This window comes from Macaca thibetana, chromosome 3, assembly GCF_024542745.1.
Source record: "Macaca thibetana thibetana isolate TM-01 chromosome 3, ASM2454274v1, whole genome shotgun sequence".
Taxonomy (NCBI): Eukaryota; Metazoa; Chordata; class Mammalia; order Primates; family Cercopithecidae; genus Macaca; species Macaca thibetana.
The window spans coordinates 100,841,943-100,867,015 of record NC_065580.1 but is presented as its reverse complement, the minus strand read 5'-3'; the positions used below and the strand labels follow the sequence as shown (position 1 = coordinate 100,867,015).

General features: G+C 36.6%; 2 protein-coding genes and 1 pseudogene across 3 annotated transcripts in view; all 3 read right to left on the bottom strand.

Annotated features, from left to right (window-relative positions):
• Nucleotides 1-25,073, bottom strand: part of GARS1 (glycyl-tRNA synthetase 1) — a 440,746-nt gene that overhangs the window by 225,789 nt on the left and 189,884 nt on the right. The gene's annotated exons all lie outside the window — the stretch shown is intronic.
• Nucleotides 6,692-25,073, bottom strand: part of ZNRF2 (zinc and ring finger 2) — a 99,353-nt gene continuing 80,971 nt past the window's right edge. The window contains exons 4-5 of the mRNA XM_050783258.1: nucleotides 23,145-23,224; nucleotides 6,692-19,529 (exon numbers count right to left, since the gene is read on the bottom strand). Of these exons, the coding sequence (XP_050639215.1) occupies nucleotides 23,167-23,224 (58 nt within the window). The 3' untranslated portion in view covers nucleotides 6,692-19,529; nucleotides 23,145-23,166. The remainder of the gene's footprint in view (nucleotides 19,530-23,144; nucleotides 23,225-25,073) is intronic.
• On the bottom strand, nucleotides 9,789-14,068 carry LOC126950089 (26S proteasome regulatory subunit 8-like; annotated as a pseudogene). Its single transcript, XR_007724050.1, has 2 exons — nucleotides 13,978-14,068; nucleotides 9,789-13,906 (listed from the first exon to the last, which is right to left on the bottom strand). The product of XR_007724050.1 is annotated as a 26S proteasome regulatory subunit 8-like (transcript).

Here is a 25,073-nt window from a genome sequence, read left to right as displayed (position 1 = left end):
GGTAGTATTTTTCTTTGCATTTGTAGGTACTTATATTTTTGCTTTTGTAGTTTTCCCAAAGAAAGGTTTTTCAAAGAGCTACTGGCTTGACTGTCAACTAACAATTCAAATACTTACCAGCAAAAATCAACATGGTTTGAGTTCTCAGTTGGCCAGTCAAGGGAAAACACGGCATAGTTAATGAAAAGTCTTTAAAGCCAAGATGGTGATGAACTCCTATTAAAATATGCCCAACTGAGGTCTTTCCTGTCATTGATACTATCACCATCATTTGCTATATGTAAAAATATAAAGCTGCATTGCTACGGTTTGGGTTGTCTCCCCAAACCTGATATTAAAATATGATCCCCCAATATTGTAGGTGGGGGCCGAATAGGAGGTGGGTTTGGGTCATGAAGGTGGATCCATCATAAATAGATCAATACCTTCCTTCAGGGGTGAGTTCTTCCTATATTATTAGGTCCTGTAAGAGGTGGCTGTTTTAAAAAGAGTCTGACACACACACTCTCCTTGCTTCCTCTCTCACCCTGTGACACCTGCACACATAGGCTACCTTTCACCTTCCACCATTGAGTGGAAGCAGCCTGAGACCCTCACTAGTTGCAGCAGCCAGTGCCATGCTTCTTGTACAGCCTGCAGAAACATGAGCCAAATAAACCTTGCTCTTTTTTTTATTTTTTTGAGATGGAGTCTTGCTTTGTCACCAGGCTGGAGTGCAGTGGTGCGATCTCGGCTCACTGCAACCTCCACCTCCTGGGTTCAAGTGATTCTCCTGCCTCAGCCTCCCAAGTAGCTGGGACTACAGGTGTGTGCCAGCACACCCGGCTAAGTTTTTGTATTTTTAGTAGAGATGGGGTTTCACCGTGTTAGCCAGGATGGTCTCGATCTCCTGACCTCGTGATCCGCCCACCTCAGCCTCCCAAAATGCTGGGATTACAGGCATGAGCCACTGTGCCTGGCCTTTTTTTTTTTTTCTTTAAATAAACTACCCCGCCTCAGGTATTCCTTTATTGCAATACAAAACTGACTAGGACATATACAAATACTTATGAATTGGAATGATCTAATCTCTAGGTCAAACACCATGGAAAATTCTTACATTTCTCAGCCCAAGAACACTTTCCAGTCTCAAAACGTATTACTAAGATGTAGTCATCCAGACTGTATGCTACTGGCATAATAGATAGAGCTCAATGGAATAAAATGAACAGTTCTGAAGTAAATCCATACATTTACAGTCAATCGATTTTCAAGAACAGAGGCAAGATGACAGTTCGTGAGGAAAGAATAGTTTTTTCAACAAATGATGCTGGAACAACTGGACATCCATATGCAAAATATTAAAGTTGGACCACCACACTTCATACCATACATAAAAATTCACTCCAGATGTATCCGAGACCTAAATAAGAGCCAACATTATAAAATCCTTAGAAGAAAAGAAAGGTGCAAATCCTAATGACCTTTGATTAGGCAATGGTTCCTAGATGACACTGAAAGCATAAGCAGCCAAATAAAAATTAGATAAATATGACTTCATCAAAATGAGAACTTCTGCGCTGCAAAGGTCGCTATTAAAAAAGTAAAAAGACAACCCACACAAGGAAAATATTTGCAAATCACATATATGATAAGTGTCTAGATATAAGTTTGTCTAGTCCACCTTATTTTGTTGTTATTGTTCTATTTTGTTTTGTTTTTAGAGTTTAGCAGCCTGAAGTCATGGTTTTTAGTTTCCGTCTCTAGTGATAAGCGGGAAAGAGGGATGAGGAAGGGGCTTTACTGGCCCAACCAGAAACAGAAACTAAGAACACATGACTGTATTCTCTCCCTTGGACACCCCTGGTGACTCTAGAACATATAAAGAACTCTTAAAATGCTACAGCAGAATTTTTAAATGAGCAAAGAATTTGAATAGACGTTTCCTCAAAGAGATATATAAATGGCCAATAAGCATGAAAATATGCTCAACATAGTCACTAGGATATGTAAATTAAAGCCATGAGATGCAACCTGATAGCTGTTTTATTATAGGATGGCTATAATAAAAAAGATGGACAATAACAGGTGTTGGCAAAGATGTGCAGAAACTGGAACCCTCATAATGACATTGCTGTTGGGAATGTAAAATGGTGGAGTCAAAAGTTTGGCAGTTTTCAGTTAAACACAGAGTTACCATATGACCCAGCAAATCTACTCCTAGGTATATGCCCAAGGGAAGTGAAAATACATTCACACCAAGACCTATACACTAATGCTCATGGTAGCATTATTCATAACAGCCAAGGAGTGAAAACAGCCCCAATCTCCATAAACAAAATGTGGTACATACAATGGAATATGATTCGACCATGAAAAAAAATAAAGTATGAACATGGGTTACAACATGAGGGAACCTTGAAAACATTAGGCTGAATGAAAGAAATCAACACAAAAGGCCACCTGTTGTATGATTCCATTTAATAAAATGTCCAGAATAGACAGATCCATAGAGACAGAAAGTAGGTTATTTTGGGGCAAAGAGGGAAGGGGGAAATGGAGAGCGACCATTAATGAGCATAGGATTTCTTTTTAAAGTGATGTAAATGTTCTGGAATTCATGGCGATGGCTGTACAATCTTGTGAATATGCTAAAAAACAAAACAAAACAAAACTCTGAATTGTACACTTCAAAATGGTGAATTTTATGGCATATAAATATCTCAATTAAAAATGACAAAAAAAGGATAATGGCAAACTTCTTGTCTGAAGCTATGTAAGACGAAAGAGTAGAACAACAACTTTAAAGTGCTGAAAGAAAACACAACAAAAACAAAAGACAATCTAGGATTCTAGGCCTAGCAAAAATTTATTTCAAAACTGAAGGTGATTATTTCAAGATTTACTGTGATTCTACAGTAATCAAGGTAGTGTGATATTAACATAGACATATAAATTAATGGAATAGAATAGAGCCCAGAAACAGGTCTACACATAGAAGGTTATCTGATTTGAAACAAAGATGGAAAGTTAATTCAACAGGGAAAAGTTATTCATTTTACCAAATGACGTGGAACAAACTGGAGGGTGATATGGTTAAGCATGAACCTCAGCCCTTATCCTCACAATAGACAATAATTAACTCAAATTCTATCACAGATCTGAATCTAAGAGCCATAGAGAAAATACTTTTTGACTTTATATTAGGCAACAATTCCTTAGGACAAAAAAAGGCAGGAAAACAGGAAAGAATAAACTAATACATTTGACATTGAAATTTAAAACTTTTGCTCTTTCAAAGGCACTATTAAGAAAATGGAAAGGCAAGCACAGATTGAGAATGCATTCACAAATTACATACCTAAGACCTGTATAAAAAACAAAGAACTCTTACAACTCATTAATAAGATATACAACTGCAACTTCAGCAAAGTCTCAGGATACAAAATCAATGTGCAAAATTCACAAGCATTCTTATACACCAGTAATAGCCACATCATGAGTGAACTCCCCTTCACAACTGCTACAAAGAGAATAAAACACCTAGGAATACAACTCACAAGGGATATAAAGGACCTCTTCAAAATAAGAGGACACAAACAAATAGAAAAACATTCCATGCTCAATGGTAGGAAGAATCAATATTGTGAAAATGGCCATACTGCCCAAAATAATTTATATAGATTCAATGCTAATCTCAACAAGTTACCACTGACTTTCTTCACAGAATTAGAAAAAACTACTTTAAATTTCACATGGAACCAAAAAAGAGCCTGTATAGCCAAGACAATCCTAAGCAAAAAGAACAAAGCTGGAGGTATCACGCTACCTGACTTCAAACTAGACTACAAGGCTACAGTAACCAAAAGAGCATGGTACTGGTACCAAACAGATATACAGACCAATGGAACAGAACAAAGGCCTCAGAAATAACGCCACCCATCTACAACCATCTGATCTTTGACAAACCTGACACAACCAACCAACGGGGAAAGGATTCTCGATTTAATAAATGATGTTGGGAAAACTGGCTAGCCACATGCAGAAAACTGAAATTGGACCCCTTCCTTAAACCTTATACAAAAATCAACTCAAGATGGATTAAAGACTTAAACGTAAGACCTAAAACCATAAAACCCTAGAAGAAAACCTAGGAAATACCATTCAGGACATAGGCATGGGCAAAGATTTCATGACTAAAACACCAAAAGCAATGGCAACAAAAGCCAAAATTGACAAATGGGATCTAATTAAACTAAAGAGCTTCTGCATAGCAAAAGAAATTATCATCAGAGTGAACAGGCAATCTACAGAATGGGAGAAAATTTTTGCAATCTATCCATCTGACAAAGGGCTAATATCCAGAATCTACAAGGAATCTAAACAAATTTACAAGAAAAAAACAAGCAGTCCCATCAAAAAGTGGGCAAAGAATATGAACAGATACTTCTCAAAAGAAGACATTTATATGGCCAACAAACTTAACGGAAAAAAAACCTCATCATCACTGGTCATTAGATAAATGCAAATCAAAACCACAATGTTATACCATTCTCACGCCAGTTGGAATGACGATCATTAAAAAGTCAGGAAACAACAGATGCTGGAGAGGATGTGGAGAAATAGGAACACTTTTACACTGTTGGTGAGAGTGTAAATTAGTTCAACCATTGTGGAAGACAGTGTGGCGATTCCTCAAGGATCCAGAACTAGAAATACCATTTGACCCAGCAATCCCATTACTGGGTATATACCCAAAGGATTATAAATCATTCTGCTGCAAAGGCACATACACACGTGCAGCACCATTCACAATAGCAAAGACTTGGAACCAACCCAAACGTCCATCAATGATAGACTGGATGAAGAAAATGTGGCACATACACACCATGGAATACTATGCAGCCATAAAAAAGGATGAGTTCATGTCCTCTGTAGGGACATGGATGAAGCTGGAAACAATCATTCTCAGCAAACTAATACAGAAGCAGAAAACCAAACACCGCATGTTCTCACTCATAAGTGGGAGTTGAACAATGAGAACACATGGACAGAGGGAGGGGAACATCACACACTGGGGCCTGTCGTGGGGTGGGGGGCTAGGGGAGGTATAGCATTAGGAGAAATACCTAATGTAGATGATGGGTTGATGGGTACAGCAAACCATCATGGCCCATGTATACCTATGTAACAAACCTGCATGTTCTGCACATGTATCCCAGAACTTAAAGTATATATAAAAATAAAAACAAAAACAAAAAAGCATCCCAATGAGATTTCAGGAATGTCTGAGTAATGAGTTTGGCAAATTTTCTCCCCAAAAAGCAATGATAAAACTTGACAAAACCGTGAAAATACTCATTTCAGAATTCTGAGAACTGACTAATGCATGCAACAAGCTGAGAAACATTTATTCAAGAAAACCTACTGAACCTTGGTTAGAACAGTGGCAGTCTGTGGCATTGTAGTCTGAGGCTGCCCCCATCTCACTCTCTCCCAGTCCCTCAAGTTCTGTGGCACTATAGTTCTACTAGGGTGGGCAGGCCGTCAAGGCCTGCAGCCTCCCTGCTGGAGGGGGCTGAACTGATATGGAGAAGAATGTGGGAAAAATACACATGCAGGAGTGTTGTCAAAAACAATATCGATCTGAACAGCAAACAGGTAAGGCCAACATTATACCTAGATTGAGATACTGGCTGGGGCAAGCCACAGATGGGCAAAACAGTCAGGAATTTAACAGACCTAGGGAATAAGATAACAGTGAGCATTGCGTATAAAGCTGCACACGTATGACCCAGCAACTGTACTTCTAAATACTTACCCAAAACACATGAAAACATACGTCAAAACAAAGAACTGAAGGCAAACGTTCATACAAGCATTATTCATAAAAGCCCCAAAAGTGGAGATGATCCAATCCATCAACTGGCAAGTGGATAAACAAATGTGGTATATCCATACAATAGAATGGATTTTTAAAATTATTTTTGCTATTCAGCAAAATATAAGGGAAGAATTACTAATGCATGCTAAACATGGGTGATCTTCAGATACAATTATGTTAGGTGAAGCCAAATGCAAATGACTCTATTTTGTATCATACCACTTATACATAATATCTAGTCAAGGAAAATCTATGGAAACAGAAAGCTGGTGGTTGCCTAGGGCTAGAGGAGGGGAAAATTGAGGGTGATTGCTAATGAGTATAAGGTTTCTCTAGAGTGATATAAATATTCCAAAACTGATTATGCTAAGGACTACAACTCCAAAAATATATGAAAAACCATTTAATTATATACTTTTAGTGGGTGGATTTTTATGGTATGTAAATTAAACCTCAATAAACCTGTTAAAAATAATGGTATAAAGAACTGACCTTTCACCAAAGAAGCTACAGGAATGGCAAATGAGCATATAAAAAGATGATTAATGTCATTAGTGGTTAAGTAGATTCCAACTAAAACCACGAGATACCACTACAGACCCACTAGAATGTCCAAAATTAAAAAGCCCGACACCAGCATGTATTGGCAATAATGTGGTAAAATTGCAACCCTCATACATTGCTGGTGGAAATGTAACATGGCACAGCTACTTTGGAAAACAGTTTGGCAGTATCTTACAAAGTTAAACAAATACTTACCACATGACTCGGCAATTTCATCCCTAGGTATTTATTGAAGAGAAATGAAATCACATGTTCACACAAAGATTTATATTCAAACTTTCATAGTCATTTTATTCGTAATAGCCACAAACTAGAAACAGCCCAGGTGCCCACCAATAGGAGAATAACAAACTGTAGCATATTCATTGAATGGAACACTACTACTGATTCAAGCAATGTCTTGCGATGATTCAGGCAACATCATTGCATCTGTGATATTTCTCAGACACTATGCTTAGCAAAACAAATTTACACAAATAAAGTACATACTGAATGATTTCATCTAATCTACAGTGACACAGAGCAGATCAATGGCTGCCTAGGGCTGTGGGGTGATGGGTAGGAACCAACTATTAAGAGTCCTGAAGTAATTTTTGAGGGGTGATGAAAATATTATCTATTTTGGTTGTGGTGATAGTCACACAGGTATGCCTGTCTTGCACAAATTAATCAGACTGTACATGCATAATGTTTTTGTTGCATGTAAATTGTAACTTTATTTAAAGTTGCCTTTACAGAGGTAGCAGTGAGCTAAGATCTCGCCACTGCACTCCAACCTGGGCAACAGAGCAAGACTCTGTCTCAAAAAAATATAATTTAAAAAAACAAAGTTGCCTTTACGAAGCAATGAAGAAAAAGCTGATTAGAAATATAATACTGTTTTTACTGAAGAAATAGCCCTCTAAAAATGGAAACAAGTTAGGAAATCTGTGTCTGGCTGGCTCTACCTCAATCCTAGTGTTTGAAGTACTTTTACCTACTTTCTCCTTTGTTTTAATAGCACTGACACACAGGAAGGTCTGGCACAAAGTATAAAAGTCCTACCGGATGTAGAGTCAAATAAAGGGTTTTCCAATGACCTTAATAACCTCATTCCTTGTAAGAACTGACACAAATACTTATTTAAGAACCAGGTTTCAGACAGCCTGCTATTTATAGATTTGTGATACTATAAATGATTAAGCCCATTAGGGCAGGCACTATCCTTTTCCCCATCAATGTATATGTGGTGTCTCACCCAGTGTTTTTCATCTATCAAATGTTCAAGAAATACGTGCTAAATGAACCAACACAACCAACCATATGTGCTAAATGAATGAATGATAGTGCCTGCATTCTAGTGCAAGTAACTCCTATACACATTCTTCTTCAGGGAGAGAAGACTTCTGAAGATCACCACATAACTCTAAGAATGAAAATCAGACTAGAGTTATGTATTTAGGTTTCAATAGCTTTCTATTGATTGATGTGAGTAAAGCAGAATACTATTTTTGAACGTTTTTCATTCCTAGTTCGTGTTCCTAGTTGCTCATGGCATTTTATTCAATGACTCATTGATGGTCACTGCTTCAGGAGGGAGAGAAAATGAGGACAAATCAAAGGTATTATTTTGAATGTCAAAGTCAAGTTCTTTAAATCCAAAGGAAGAGAAGTGTCTGGAAGCCAAAGGCTTTTGATTTGTCAGAGCCATTCTGGAAGTAAAAAGAGCTTTTGAGAATCTACAAATTCTTTGTGAAAATTAAGGATCGGAGCCTGGCTGAATTAGACATTGTCCTATCAACTAGATTTGGGTAGAATGCATAATGATGCCAGAGCAGTTTTCTCATCCAAAAAGAATTAAGAGTTTGATCAAGTAGGAAAGAAAATTGAAAGGAATATAGCTACAGCTTAGTTGCAGAGGTCTGAGACATTCTTGGCACCCTTTCCTCTTCATAGGTTCACCCCTATTTTTGAGGTGTATGAGAAAACCTTTGATAGGTTGTACACTGACTATACAACAGAATCACACTAGATTAACTCAGAATCTCTGGGGTGAGGTCATGACCTTAATATATTTAAACACATGCCTCTATATGTCTTTCCTCCCTGAGTTGACCTATTGTTTAGGTAAGTATTGAGAACCAGTGGCTTATGGGGATCCCAAAGAAGACATATGTAACGTCTGTCTTCCCACTGTGTATGCCAACCTCATAGACAACCTCCCTGCCAACACCTGCCTGCTGACTCCATTCAACATGGCATCTGAGCACAGAATCTCTAGGCAAACTAGGGAATATCTTACTGAAAATTAGACTTGACTACTGGTGCCTCTTATGCTGGATTTTGAAGAGTCAGCTTTATGAATTGAGGGTTTGGTGGACAAGTTTGACAGTTTAAGCACTGACGTAGGCAGGAAGCCAACTATTAGCTGTAAGGTCTGAAACCCATGAAAATGTCCTCCATAGAACTCAACACAAGGGACAAATCTGACTAGAACTATTCACCAGCATCACTCACAATTCCTGGATGATTATTTGGCCAAAGCCTCATAAACTGCAATTCCTAACTAAAACACTGACTAGGTGTTCAAAGCTCATGTGCCCTCACCAAAAGCCATAATCACAATGAAAGCCAATGCTATCTATGAATGTACATGAAGACGATTCATTAGACCCTCAACCTTTTAAAGATATTTCCAGCTCTTTCATTTAAAAATGAGGAAACTGCCTCAATTTAGTAATAATTTAGGACAAGTTCTGCTCATGTGCAGCAGTTAAATAAACTTTGAAAAAGACCCAAGAGTCTTCATGAAGTTGGAATTAGAAGGCCTTCAGAAATATTCAGGTAAGGACAGATAGGAGTAGAAAAGCCTCCCAGAGTCATCTGGACCTGTGCTGCCAGCACAGTAGCCACTGGTCACATACAACTCTTGACAACTTAAAAAGTGGCTATAGTCCTGAATAGAGATGTGCTGTAAGCGTAAAACACAACCAGATTTCAAAGACTGAAAAAAAAAATGCAATATATCACTTTAGAGTTTTTATATCATTAAATATATGCTAAAACAATAGTTTGGATATTAAATACCTTTGGCCTTTGCAACATTTGATTTCCAACAACAGATGAACTTTATATATCGTTTGATGGATATCATCTATTTAGATAATATCCTTAGTATTTACAGATTTAATAATATTCCAAGTGTTAACGTGTTACCTTGAAAGGTGCATACAGGCTTTGATGATATACAGTTATTTGATATTTCTCTGAAATATAAATTTGTATTTGCTAACACTGTATAGTCTATGTTCAGTTACCCAACTAGTTATCTTGCCACCAAATGATCAAGCCAATTGGAAGGAATTAAATCTCAAGGTGACTCTGTTGGAAAGATATTTTTTAGTTACATACTCTTTAAATCTCTTAATACACATTAAATTCAAAGGTTCATAGAAAACATTACTATAAAAATAAGGCACTACATGGCAGAATTTTAAAACCCTGCTTTATAATTACAGCATCATTAAGGTATTGCAGAAAAATTATTGTTATTTTTACTCATTTTATGTGGGAAGGCAAATCTTAAACCATGTGGAAATATTTATAAAAACAGGGGCTTTGACATCTTTGAATATCTCCCTGTCAGGTATTAAGTTTACAACATTTTCACAGGCCTTGCATTGTAGGACTTCTTGGTCTAGGAAATCGTAAGTGAACTTTAAGAGAAACTTGTGAAAACTTGAATTGGCGTTTCCATGAGTATGCTGTATCAAATTAGGGAATCCATGAGGAGAGTTGTCTCCTTGACCCACAAGGATATCCCAAGGTTTCTGCTGCTCTTCCAAGGAATGTAAGTGTACCAGTATTCATTTCCCAACTTTTGCTAAACAAAGATTATGATGGGGCCAGCAGCAACTCATAGCCTTCCAAGAAATCATAAATCTCTTCTGGTCCTCCTCTTACCTAGGCCAACCCAACCTATTTTAACAGCAGCATCCATCAGGACAGCAGGCTCTATTTTTCCTATATGTCTACTTCTACAAGATCTTGCTTCCAACAGATTTACTTGTGTTGTGAAGATCTGAGAAGACTGGCATAATGGAAAGAGTATGGGACAAATGAACCAAAGGGAAAACCTCAAGAATGCTTCAGAGTGCATCTCAGCATTTCACTAAGCAAACCCAGGAAAAGCATGGCTACATTCCAATAGGCAGCTAGAGCTAAGCAGGGAGGGGACATGAGGAAAAGTCCAACCCAACCAACCTAGACGTCGTTAAACTAGCTCAACAATCCCACTTATCACATACTTACTGACACCCTAAACATTTGGGTAGAGATACCTCCTACACCCTAATAGACACTGCTATGATCTGAATGTTTGCCCCCACTGAAATTTGTGTTAAAACTTAATTCCTAATGTATCAATATTAAGAGGTAGGGCCTTTAAGTGGTGATTGGATTATGAGGGCTATCTATGTCTCCAAAAATGGATTAATCTATGCATGGATTAATGGTTATTATCAAGGGACTAGGTCAGTTCTCACAAATGGGTCTGTTAAAAAAGCTAGTTTGGTTTTCTCTTGTGAACTCCCTCACCAAATGAAGCACTGTGCTGCCTCTGGACTCTGCAGCACTGGCAACAGAATGGACAACTAGAACTTGTCCCCGATGGGTCAATTCTGCTCTCTAAATCTGTTCTGTTCTTCTGCACTTGCTTTCCCTATTTTCATTGCTTTAGTTCTGCCCCTCATCATCTTGCCTGAATTAGTATAAATGTTCTAACACGTCTCTCTGCCTCCAGTCTCGTACCTCTCGTAAGTATAAATGTGATTTTTTCCTGTTTCAAATCCTTCAATTATAGTTTAAGACATAAATCTCTTCATGATTTATCACCTGTTTACCTCTCCAGACATAGCAACTTTCTTCTTTTTTTATTTTTGGAGACAGAGTCTCACTCTATTGCCCAGGCTAGAGTGCAGTGGGACGATCCCAGCTTACTGCAACCTCCGCCTCCTGGGCTCATGCCTCAGCTTCCAAGTAGCTGGGACTACAGGTGCACACTACCGCACTGGCTAATTTTTGTATTTTTAGTAGAGCTGGGGTTTCGTCATGTTGGCCAGGCTGGTCTCAAACTCCTGGCCTCAGGTAGTGATCCACCCCGCCTTGGTCTCCCAAAGTGCTAGGATTACAGGTGTGTGCCACCATGCCTGGCCAACATAACATTTTGGGTTTTTTTGAGACAGAGTCTCACTCTGTTGCTAGGATAGAGTGCAGTGGCGCAATTTCAGCTCACTGCAACCTCCACCTCTCCACCAGGAGAATTGTTCAAGCAATTCTCCTGCCTCAGCCTCCCGAGTAGATGGACTACAGGCGCGCACCACCACGCCAGCTACTTTTTGTATTTTTAGTAGAGACAGGGTTTCACTGTGTTGGCCGGAATGGTCTCAGTCTCTTGATCTCGTGATCCGTCCGCTTCCCAAAGCACAGCAACTCTTTAAGAGTGTCTCACTTTCCTCCTATGTTTGTACGTGCTAAGTTTTTTGCCTTGGGAATACTCTTCCCAAACTTTCCACTTTGCATGTTCCACGTCCCTTAGAACTATGATCTATTTGTTCTTAAGTACTTAAGTTTAATCACTCTCTTGTCTAGTCTAATTTTCCTTTGTACCTCTATACCACCTTGTACATATGTCTATCAGAGCTTTTATTGTTCTCTATTACATGCTTGCTTGCTTTACCCACCAAAAATTCAGTTCCTAGAGATCGGCTATCTCATTTCTACGTTCTTGGTCCGTATAATCTACAGAATCAAGTAGTGCTTTATGGTAGCTGATATAGTAAAATCACTGGGTTTTAGTGAGAGTGTAAATTAGCACCCATGATGTTCTCTATTATACCTAGGTTTCTTTAAACACTTCAGTTAAGGTCTTAGATATTACTACTACACCTCATGACTGGAGAGAATACTAAAATTATTCATAAGTGGGCACAAATATGTTTGTTTACACTAGCCACTAACATTAAGTGCTTACTATGTGTCTGGTGCTTACATACATGTACTTTTCTAACTAATCCTCACACCAACCCTGATGTAGGCAGTATTATCTCTTTTTACAAACAAAGTTGGTTGGCGGTGAGGGGGGAGGGGTGCTCTATCTTGCCCAGTGTCCCTAAGACTGTTTCCAGAACTCATGTTCTTACGCTAGGAAACTCAGTATCTTTTACATCATGAAAATTGTGCTTCAAAAGATTTTTTACTCTTTTTTTCAAAACATAATGAAATGTTACTAAATACAAGCTAAATTTTAAAAGTTGATTATACACTAGCAGATCATCCCTTCCCAAAACTTTTTTTTTTTTTTTTTTTTTCTTGTTCCACTGAGTTTTACTGTAGGGATACACACAAAAGATGTCCACTCAATTCCATAGTTTCTTGATGGACATGTTTTTCCTCACTGTCCTTTGGCATGAGGCAGGACTTTGTACTATCTCAAAGTCCTTCTGAGTGACATGGACTCACTGTTAACTCAGAGCATACAGGCCGGTTTCTGTGCACATGCCCTTCACTCCAGCCCGATGCTCCTGACATAAGCTCAGCAATTTTTCTCAGGTTGATCCCCTGGGTCAGGTTGATTTCTGAGAATGAATCTTGAAAGAGTTGAAAGTGTCCAGTCAGGCCTCCTCATTGCGGGGTGGGAACTCAATTTTTCTGTCAATGTGCCCTGGGCAAAGCAGTGCCGAGTACAGGATATCAATCGTATTAGTAGCCGTGATAAACCGTGATACTCTTGGTACCCTCCAAAGCCATCCTCGAAGCATTGTCTGCTGCACTTCACTGGTCCCTCCAGCAACCCCCTCCAGCTATGAGGTGCCAATCAAGTCGATTTCATCCGTGAAGATGACAGATGAGGATTTTCTCTGCCATCACAGAAATTCCCCAATTAATTTCTGTACCAATTCAGAGCCAGAGATATGAATAAAGGTACAGTCCCTATGATAAGCCAGGGCCCAGGCCAACAGTGTCTTCCAAGCAGCACTCCCTTGGGCTGTGCAATGCCCAGTACTTTGAAGAGCTGGGGATGCTTAGCAGGCAGGTCGATCACTTCTTTGATCTCCTTGATCTGCCTATCCAGTCTACCAATCAATTTATAAGTCGAATCTGGTGCTTTCTTCACCATCATCAGTGACACCAAGGAGTCCACCTTGTTGGGTAGGATCTTGTACAAAGTGTAGCTGTCATTTCTTAGAACCACCAGGGAACTGGGTGTCACGTCACTGATGCTGATATTTTTGTCCACATCTACGACAAACTTGTTCTTGGGATGCACCTTGACCAACACTTTCTTCTTATCCATGGCCTGGACTACTTCCCCGACACAGGAGTCCTGTTCCTGCAGCAGCTGTAGCTCCTCCTGAAATCGGCACACTTTAGTATTTAGTTCATTCCTGTGCACCTGCTGCCTCCAAAGGTTTAGGGTCTTATCATTCAAAAACAGCTGCATATGCACCTGGAGTTCAGAACTGTTCCTTGTGGCTTTCCCCCATCCAATTTATATTGCAGTTGACCCTGGAGTTCTTCAATCTTGAACAGATAATACTGGCAGAGTCCACTGCCTGCCTTTTCCTCTTCCGGCTCCATCTGCTGTGGTCTGTCAAGTGCCATCTTGTCTTTTCAGCAGAGAACGCCGGCATCTGCTTCCCTCCCCAAAACTTGACAGCTGTCCAAATCATATTTCAATTACAACATTTACATATAGGTTTTACATCAGAAATGTCAAAGTACATCTTTTACTAATGGTTAATGTAACAAAGAAAGACTTCTTTGCCCAGTACTAATACACGCATTATTACTTATTATAGAATTTTCATTAATAATTTTAAATTCAATTTGTGGGAATGGATATACAAAAATAAAGAAGCCATAACATGAATTCATGGTATTTTTCAGCATTCAGCTATTTCTCAGTTTTATTGCAATTTATTGTCAACTTCTAGATAGAAGGGAGAATATGACAAATTTCCATGAAAGCACTCTTACTTTCTACTTCTAAATAATGGGATAATTTAGCAAGATCATTTGGGAGTTTTATTTATTAAAATAGGAATAATGAGCTTTTTCATTTCAGTTTAGAATATACTAATACAAGTTGTTCCTAATACATTTTCTCTGTCTTGTGATTGATGCTTTTGATATCTTATTTAACAGGAAAATACCTAAGAGAGAAAATTAAGGTGTTACAGAAAGAGTTGTGGAAACCATGAATAAAGCAATAGAGCCATGATTTTCAATGAAACTCACATAAACAGTTATTATAAAGAAAGAAAATGTAATAGGCTAGTGTTATAAAGACCAATATCACCAAATTCCAAAATCTCTTTTGACTTCTATAAGGGTCTGCTAACTGTATTATATGAACACAGGTACTCAAAATGCTACTAATAATCAAACCTTTTGAGATTTTGGTACCAGAATTACCAGTAACAGGATACAAGCAGAACTTTATCAAACATAAATCATCAGTGCCCACCAATTTCAACCTACTACGTCAGAAAAGGAAGGCATGAGAATTTAGTAACAGGAGAACTCTGTCATTTCTAGTGCCAAGTCTAGGGGTCCTGAGGTACCTCACTGTTCAGGTCAGAGCTAAGAAACACAATGTTGGTTCATATACAATGCTGGTTCATAGAAAACACAATTTTATCACTTAAATTTTTTCATTTATTTCTGTGATGTAAGTTTATGCCGTGCTGTTCTTTGTCTCTCCATAAACGAGCAACCAAAAATCGCTCTTATTATTAGCCATTGGTCTAAAATTAATGATAGCTTAAATATCTAAAAATAAACCAACCCCCGCTCTAAGTACAGTAATGTTGCATTTTTAACTAAAACTAAGTATTAACATATCTGGTTTCCTTCAGTGCCTTTCATTTTCCACAGAGAATCAGGTGACTTTGGAGACTGTGTGCTTCACATTTAATACAGGAATTCTATGATTTAAAAAGAATATTCAGTTTCCTAGCTTAAGCAAGGCATTCACAAAATATGATACTCAAAGTATTGTTTGGATAAGTTATTACCTAGAAAGGTTTATCAGCTATTCTTGAATATGAATGACTATGAGCACGCCACGTAGCAATTTCCTCTAAAGAAAACCAAGCAATTTAGTTTTAGAATGAAAAGATCTGGGGAGAAAAGAAAAGTAGATAGTAAAACAGAGAATTTAACTACTGTTATTCACAACACAGCAAAGAAAAAATCAGAAGTTACACACTTCAGAAAAAAGGGAATAGGCCAAAGACAAACGTTCGCATGCTAGAATTTTTTTTTTTTTTTTAAACTAAGAAAATACCTGTACAAGAACAAGGGACACTGAACAAGGGCACTTCACATTTAACCACTCATTGCCAATAGATACTGAGCTCACCTCAGGATCAATCAAAATTGTTAGAAAATGGTCCAAATGAACTAGAAGACTTCCAGCAAGTAACAAACTATACTCATATTTAATAAGCACCATTTACCTCTATGTAGTTTTATATAGTTCTCAGCAATTTGATTTATATGAGAACTTCCTCAGTGAAAGAATAAGATGATTTGGATATTACTATCAATGCACAGTACAGATGTCAATTAGATGGTAAATTCAATTATTCTAAAATTTTAAAACAAGAGTTTCATGCTTTGTTCAAATATAGCTTATTTTTTAAAAAATTCCCCTCTTCCACTCTTACGTTAGGTAATATTTACAATGAATTTACAGTCTTTTTCATTTAAAACAATGTCAGTATATCTTGCTATAAGACACTAATTTAAGTGACTGTTTTTAACGTCACTATACCCAAACTTAGCAATATGGCTGTGAGTCAAACAAACTTTGAAAAGGAACCTGCCATTTTCATTAACTCATTCAGACTGTAATCTTTGAAATACATATGGCAGATATGCTGAGGCTATTTGGGGGCTACATTTTAGTAAAGTAGCTAGAGTGAAAACTGAAATAACTATGTAACATTTAAAAGAAATATAAGAGTTGCACTAAGAAACCAAAACTTACATATTATGTAACATAACCTTTTTAATGTTGTTTTTGCTAACACAAAAAAAGTTATGCCGTTATTTATATTTCAATTACAACACTGCTCTTAAAACACAATCTATAATCCGTCTTGTAACCAGATCTGAAAAACACATATTAAGACTATGCTTAGTCTGTATCTCTGGCAAAAAGCCAAAGTAAAACAGAATAATTTTACTTTCTCCTAAACATTCTGGTAAGGGGGAAAAAAAAAAAAAGCCAGATCAAAGTAAGGTGAGGATTCAAAATTGGCAATAAATCCATTATGGACAAACAGTGGCACTAAAGTGAACTTTCAGAACATATTGCTTTCTACATATGCATGTGTGATCTTATTTGAACATGAGTATTTACAAAGATTCTAGAAAGCTAAAACCAACTTGATAACCTAGGCTTTCAATCTTTATTGTCTCCCTCATAATAATTAGTTGTCAGTAGTTTCAGCTTAGTATTTAAATATCTATTGTGATTTTATATCTTACTTATACTATTCAGTGTTTGCATAATAAATTTACAAATATTTTAAGTGACATTATATAGAGTATTACTTGTATTTTCCAGAATAACGACTTTGACTTTGAATAAAAACTGGAACATTTGGGCTTTAAAAACATTTTTTTCCCTCAATTTCTAAGTTGTTCTTTTTAGGAAGTCACTGACAGAGATTGAATTTAAAGTAAAAATGTCAACTTTGTAAATTTTGTCAAAAAAGGGATTGCTATAAACAGATTTAAGTGAATACTGTTCCAGACAAATATAATAATCAAGTAGCACTTGACACTGACAAGCACTGAACTTTCTTTAAAACCATAGGAGCTTCTATTGTAGCAAATGCAGCAGAGAACCTTATGACAAAGAGGGGCTAAAAAGTGAATTTAAGCCAATATAGGTTAGAAAGTAAACAACGGAACTATTAAATTGGTGCAAAAGTAATGGCAGTTTTTGCAATGACTTTTGCATTAACCTATCACAAAATCAACTTCCAGGAGAATATAGTTAATCCTCACAGCTGTAATAAATCTCTTCCTTTAAGAATGGAAGACAACAAAACAATTCTCATCACAACAGTATACCAGTAATAGAAAATGAATCAATTATTCACATTCTAAGAGGTTTTACTTGAGGAGGCTGGGCAGGAGGGTATGAAAGCTTACAAAATCGAAAACATGAAATAAAATGAATTCAAATTAAGACTTCATGGTAACAGAAAAAAATCAGAAAAAGAATTCTTTCGTTAAGGGATGAATATTTTCCATAACTAGTTAAAAAGCACCTATTAAACTGTGCCTTCAGCTGTCAAAATGGAGGTTTTGGATTCCTTTAGCAATTGCAGCATAACAAAAGGCATTTCACAGCATAACTTCAGGGAAAATGTTATCTGATCTGGAATCATACAAAAAGCAATTAAAAACTCTTAATTATTTATAATACACAAATTTTTCTGGGTAGCAGCAGTTGCTCCTGTACTTGCCCTTTTAAAAAATGTGAAACAGAAGCCAGAAAAAGTAGGGGAAAAAGTTTAGAGAAGATTAAGAGTAGCAGCGTTAAATAAAACAGCAAATTCTTAAATACATTAGGAGTAAAGAAAGATTAAAACAAGGAAACAGTACTTACTGTGCAACTTTCAATTATACCAAGTAAAGTGCACCACCTAGTCACTGATAACATTTTCCCTATGTTGAAAACACAAAACCTACTTATCGATATTTTTGATATTAAAAAAAAAAAAAGACATTCACTATTGTAGCCCTGACAACTCTTCCAGTATTTTTAACCATTCAGATGTATTATGTGGGAATATTTATTAACATAATTTTGTTTAACACATTTCTTTCTATACAAACTGAATTTAAAAGTGTCTATAACATTTTCAATTACAGTAATAACACATGAATAAATTATAAATTAACAAAATCTTCATATCTACTTTAAAAAAATCATTTATCAAATGCTAACCTCCAGATTATCTGGAAAATTAAAGATGCAAATTGTTATAAATCTGGCATCCCAATTAAATTACAATTTTTTAAGGTATATAAAATCTCCCTCAAATTATTCCAAGTTTCACTCCAGAAAATTTTATTTTACCCTTTTCTTAAGTTTACAGCCTGCTGAACATTTTACCCAAATTTGAGAGAACTGCCTGGAGATGCAAAGCACAATAAAATAATTACATGAAAAGAACAAACAAAAGATACCCGTTAAAACAGTTATTTTAGCTGGCAGCACTTAAAATTGGTAATCTGTATTTTTTTTAAGTTGCATAGCTGCAAGATGATTCACTGCTGATTAACTGCTGAGCAGTTTTATTTAAGAGGATAAGAATATTTAATAAATTGCAATTCAGTAGAATATTCTATATTTAATTAAAATGTAATTATGTAATGTGATTTGCTCTTTGGACTGCATTCTGATATTAAACCTTTAATTTAAAAATATTAACATATTTTAGCTTTCCTATGTAGAAGTCTATTTTCCACTCTTGGGGGAAAAAATGGAAGAACTTGAGATCATGGTCTACATTCAGAGAATGTTTTTACTGCTTGATTACATTTCTTGGTTTCACATTTAACACTTTAATTTATAAGAAGTAAATTATATGTTTTTCAATTTAAGAACAGATGAATGCAGAAACATTATGTTGGGGAAAACAAAGAGACCCCAAACTGAAAAACAAAACAAATCAAAACATAACTAGTTGTGCAGCTCTGGAGAACTCAATAAAAAGTAAATCAACTTTGAAATCAGTTAACTTTGGCATCTGAATACAAAATGTTTATCAGTATTACCTATGTAGATGACTATTAAGGGATATGCAGCATTTTCAAAATCCCTGTGTGTCCTTTGTATGCATGTTTGGTACACTGAGTTCTGTGGTCACTGTCCTCTCTTCAGCAGGGTTTTTACCCCAGTATGATTGTCCATCTCTGTATTACCAAGTCCCACAAAACTCAGATTTCTGGCTGAGTATGCCTGCATTTTTGTTTCTCCAGAGACAGATCTTCATATCCTCTTGGTTTTTCAAGCATCTTGTAAAGACGAGAAAACCTGTGTAAAAATAGATTTCTCCATGAACATTGCTTTAGTTACTGTAAGTTTTCATACCCTTACTTACTGTTCTGAAAACTCATAAAGCCAGTGATCTGGAGAAGAACAGATTAAGACACAGAAGGACCAATTAAAGTTTAGTCACAAAAAATACATAACGAAGTCATCCCCCTTTCACAATAAGGACTACACCCAAGTAAAGAATGCACACACATGGAGTTTTAAAATATTTCTCCTAAGTAACTAAAAATCCCAAAAAAAGTACAGCAATTTTCTAACTAATTAAGACCACAAATATTCATGTCTCTCTATTTTGGGTTGATTGTTAAATTCTTATGCTGAAGGATATCGAAAACGTTGAGCTTTATGGCTACATAGTGCCTTACAAAATGTTTTAACAACACTGAATCCTCCTCAAACCCATATACCTTTAATCTAGGACTATTAAAATGTATACAAAAATGTATCACTTGATAAATAAGGTCAGGACAGAAGCAAAAATGTACAAGAGTCAAGATATTCCATGTCTATAAATTCTTAAAAATGACTCTTCAAGACCCACAGAAGCAGACTCCATTGGTTCAGATTTCTGTAGACACCTGATGAACAGAGCATGTAGTAGGCTAGTTTCAAATTCAGGTTCTATATATGAAAACAAACAAATAAGCAAATATAACACTCATATGTAACATAAAAAAATGGAAATGTTGTTGAAGACCAACAGACATATGCATTTCAGCTATGAGATGAGATGTATGCTCCACATATCCCATAAGCTCACTTTGACACTAAAGGAAAAATTCAGCCGATGAAAGAAAAAAATTGTATATGACATAATTCCACCTCACAAAAAGCAGCTTATCAGCTCTATGGTCTAAATATTTGTGTACTCCCAAAATTCCTATGTTGACACCTAATCTGCAGTGCTATAGTATTAAGAGGTGGGACCTTTGGGACATGATTAGGTGATGAGGGCTCTGACCACATGAATGCAGTCAGTATCATTACAGAAGCTTGAGGGAGTCTGTTGTCCCACCACATGAGGACACACAGAAGGTGCCATAAATGAGGCATGAGCCCTCATCAGACACCAAATCTACTGGCTGGAACCTTGATCTTAGACTTTCCAGCTTCCAGAACTGTAAGCACTATATTTCTATCATGTATAAATTACTCAACTAAGGTATTTTGTTACAGCAGCCCAAAATGCACTAAGAAAGAATAAAAAGACAAATTTTACCTATAGATGAAGGATTTAGATGTATTACTTTGACATGTAAAATACTAAGACAAAAATTTCATTTTGTTAGCAACAGTTTTCAGTACTTCCCTTACAATGCTTCTATAATTTTAGCCACAGTTTCCTTTTGTCTCAAACATAAGGTGACAATGAAGGCATTCCAAACCTTTTCTATGGTGAAATAAAAACATATATGCACATATATTCAAAATACCACTCCACCACTATACTTCTCTTACCCAGTATTCTTACTTCCATTCACATTTTATTTATTTATCTATTTAGACAGGGACTTGCTCGGTCACCCAGGCAGGAGTGCACTGGTGTGTTCATAGCTCACTGCAGCTTCAAACTCCTTATCTGAAGCAATCCTCTGGCCTCAGCCGCCCAAACCTGGGATTACACTGTGAGCCACAGTGCTCAGCCTCAATTCATATTTTAAATGTGTCAAGGCATATTCTGAGTAAGTTCACAGGAAAGGTTAAAATCTGACCGTCTTTTAGTACTCTACAGTTTACCAAGGCTTTCACATTTCACATGCACATGCGTAGTCTTATGAGACTCAACTGCAGTTCTCATTTCAGGTGCTATTGCTGCTATTATCCCAAATCTTCTCTGTCAATATTCTAATCTGCTACTCTTAAATCATCTTCCACCAATACAGCAACAGAATTCCTTGACTGTGTTTATTACCTCAACACTTTTATTCTCAAATTTAAGAGAAGTTATTGAAATAAAAGGAAATGGGGGGACCAGCACAGGACTAGACCTCAGGATGTCATCTGGTCTAGTTCCTTGCCATCAGTCTCAGCCTCCCAGAAAAGTCTGCTGTTACTGTCTTGAGTCCCTGAACAAAGAGACTCTAACTCATGAAATTTAGCTAATTCTAGGATTAGCCAAAATGCTCTGCCTTGATATAACAATCCAATGCTTTATATCATCTCTGCAAGTCTTTTCATAAAAGCTTTTCATATATTTGAAGATAGCAATTAACCTTTATTTTTTCAAAGCTAAATGATGTCAATTTGATGTACTTATGAAATGTGAAAAAAAAGGCCTATGAAAATACCCAATTGAGGTCAGCATTCAATTCACGAAACATTTTCAGATAATGCAGAACCACGAAAAACTTAAATCAATAGAACAAAACTAGTTTTTTTTTTTTTTTTTTGGTTGTAAAATGCAACTTTATTTTTTGCCTACTATATAGACAGGCACTTTATTACATGCTAAAAATACAAAAGTGAATGATTAAATTGAATGAATAAATTTATGATGCGACTTTTGGAAGAAAATGTTCCTACCTAAAAAGAGTGAAATTGCTAAGAGCAGTCTTTGGAACCAGAATGCCTGGGTTCAAATTTCATCCCCATCAACAAACTAGTTATCTGACCTTGAAAAGTCAAGTTTCTTAACCTCTCTATACTTAACTTCTTCATCTGTGTAATAGGAATAGTAATGGTACTGAGCTCAAAAGGGTTATTGTAACAATTAGATGAGTTACTAACAGATGTAAAATGCTTACAACAACATCTGGCACATAATAATACTAAATGATTAGAACTATTATTTTTTGGTTTGGTTGTTTTTGAGAGAGTCTCGCTCTGTCGCTCAGGTTGAAGTACAGTGGCATGATCTCGGCTCACTGCAACCTCCACTTCCTGGGTTCAAGTGACTTTTTTTTTTTTTTTTTTTTTTTTTTTTTTTTTTTTCCTGAGACAGAGTCTCGCTCTGTCGCCCAGGCTAGCGTGCAGTGGCGCAATCTCGGCTCACTGCCAGCTCCACCTCCCAGGTTCACGCCATTCTCCTGCCTCAGCCTCCTGAGCAGCTGGGACTACAGGCGCCTGCCACCAGGATTGGCTAATTTTTTTGTATTTTTAGTAGAGATGGGGTTTCACTGTGTTAGCCAGGATGGTCTCGATCTCCTGACCTCATGATCCGCCCACCTCGGCCTCCCAAAGTGTTGGGATTACAGGGGTGAGCCACCACGCCCGGCCTCAAGTGATTCTTGTACCTCAGCCTCCCGAGTAGCTCGGATTACAGGTGTGCACCACCATGCCTGGCTAATTTTTGTATTTTTAGTAGAGACGGAGTTTCACCACACTGGCCAGGCTCGTCTTGAACTTTTGGCCTCAAGTGATCCACCTGCCTGAGTCCTCCCAAAGTGCTGGGATTACAGGCATGAGCCAGCATACCCAGCCAACAATTAGAATTATGTAATATTTTTAATATAAGTTTTCTATGCAGTAGCCTAAGTGTCTGAAACATACACACACACACTCATGCACCTCAATGAGTAAATGAATAAATTAAAATTATAGTTTAGAATGTATAATTTGGGCTAATGCTTCAAAAAGTAATTACAAAAAAATTACCTATAAAACAGGAAGCTGATGCTTAATCTGAAGGGTGCTCAGGGCAAGATCTATTTACTTCAAACCATTCGTCTATGCAGCTAGAAAGGAACAAAACCAGAAAAATTGAGATACTTATACTAATTATGTATATCATGACAGTCACAGTAAAAATACTTCTTGACTTTAATATATTTTTTGCAGAAAAAAATCAGCATTTTAAATTATATTTGGCATACATAAGTAACAGATAAGAATGTTTATTATATTTTGATTCTAAGCAATTAAGAAAAAAAACTTTGCAAAAATATGCTATAAAGTCCTTTAAAGTTCAAATGGAACTACTTCCAAAAGAAAATCTGAAGAACTAGCACTTTACTAATATTCAAAACTGAATGACAAATTCGCATAATATCTCTTTTCAAAACAGTTATTCATTTATGCACATTATCAAGCTGTTCATGTCACCTATAAATGTTAATAAAAAACAGCTTTTAAATTTTAATCCTTGCCAATATTTCATCATTTTTAAAGCTATATTTATATGCGATTATTGAATATTTAAATTCTAGCTCACCATGTAATACATATACACACAAATAAATATACCATAAACCATTTGCATTTATGAAGTATTTCATGATCTTATTTTATTAGAAGCTAAATATTAGGGTGCATATGATCATCATCATTGTAGATCTACACTGTCCAACAGAGTAGACAAGAGCCACATACTGGTAATTTAAGATTTATTTAAATAAAATTTAAAAATCCAGTTCCTTAGTCACACTAGCCACATTTCAAGCGCTCAACAGCAACATGGCTCATGACTACTCTAGGGGACAGCGTAGATATAGAACATTTCCATTATGGTAGAAAGTTCTATTTCACAGTACCAGGACAGATGACAAAATCAAAGTCTAGTAACTAGCTATTACTTTCCTAACAGCTAGCAAGTTATCCAAGCAAGATTCAACCTGTTCAACATTTTCACTGGTGACATATTTCAAATCTGGATATGCCGCAAAGCAACAAGGCTTGGTTAATATACTGAAGGGCAAAATTAACATTTATCATCCTCATGTCCAGAGAGGTTGGTTTGGTAGGAAAAGTGATAGATGAAATTAAAAAGAAAAAAGGTAGAGTACCACATCAACAGGTTCTTTCAAATATCTGAATTTCAGTTGCCATTAAAACTTTTGTTCTCTAAATATATACCAGTTTGGCTTAAGACGTTGTTTTCAGCCTGCTCTCTACCACTTGGCCCTGGAAGTTCCATTGTGTCTACCAGAAAATCTCTTAAAATGAAATTCTGAGAATCAAACAAAATACTCCAGATGTGTTAATTCATAATATATCTGAATATTATCTATTTGCAATCTAACATGAGTACTCCTTATTTTACAACCAGGTAATTCTGGCTCATCATGAGAAAGTAGTCATTTAAAACTCCAGGTCCTCTTCACATAAATGTCTTATCAATCTACTTATGTTCCATTCTAAGCTATATTTATTTGTTATTTACATGATTATATTACCTTCTCTCATGCCCAGCAGGAAAGCACTATCCTCAATTTGGTACTTTTCATTCCCAGGCATCTTATTACTCTATATAACTATATATGCGTATATTCTAAAACAACATATAGTACTGTTTCCATGTTTAAAACAGTTTGAGATTTGCAATTGTTAGTAAGTCTCTTGTTTTCACATTTTCACTTTTTGTTTTTTGAGACAATCTTGCTCTGTCGCCCAGGCTGGAGTGCAGTGGCAACATCTCGGATCACTGCAAACTCCGCCTCCCGGGTTCAAGCAATTCTCCTGCCTCAGCCTCCCTAATAGCTGGGATTACAGGCACCACCTGCCACACACCCAGCTAATTTTTTTTTTTTTTTTCCAGTAGAGACAAGGGTTCACCATGTTGGTCAGGCTAGCCTTGAACTCCTGACC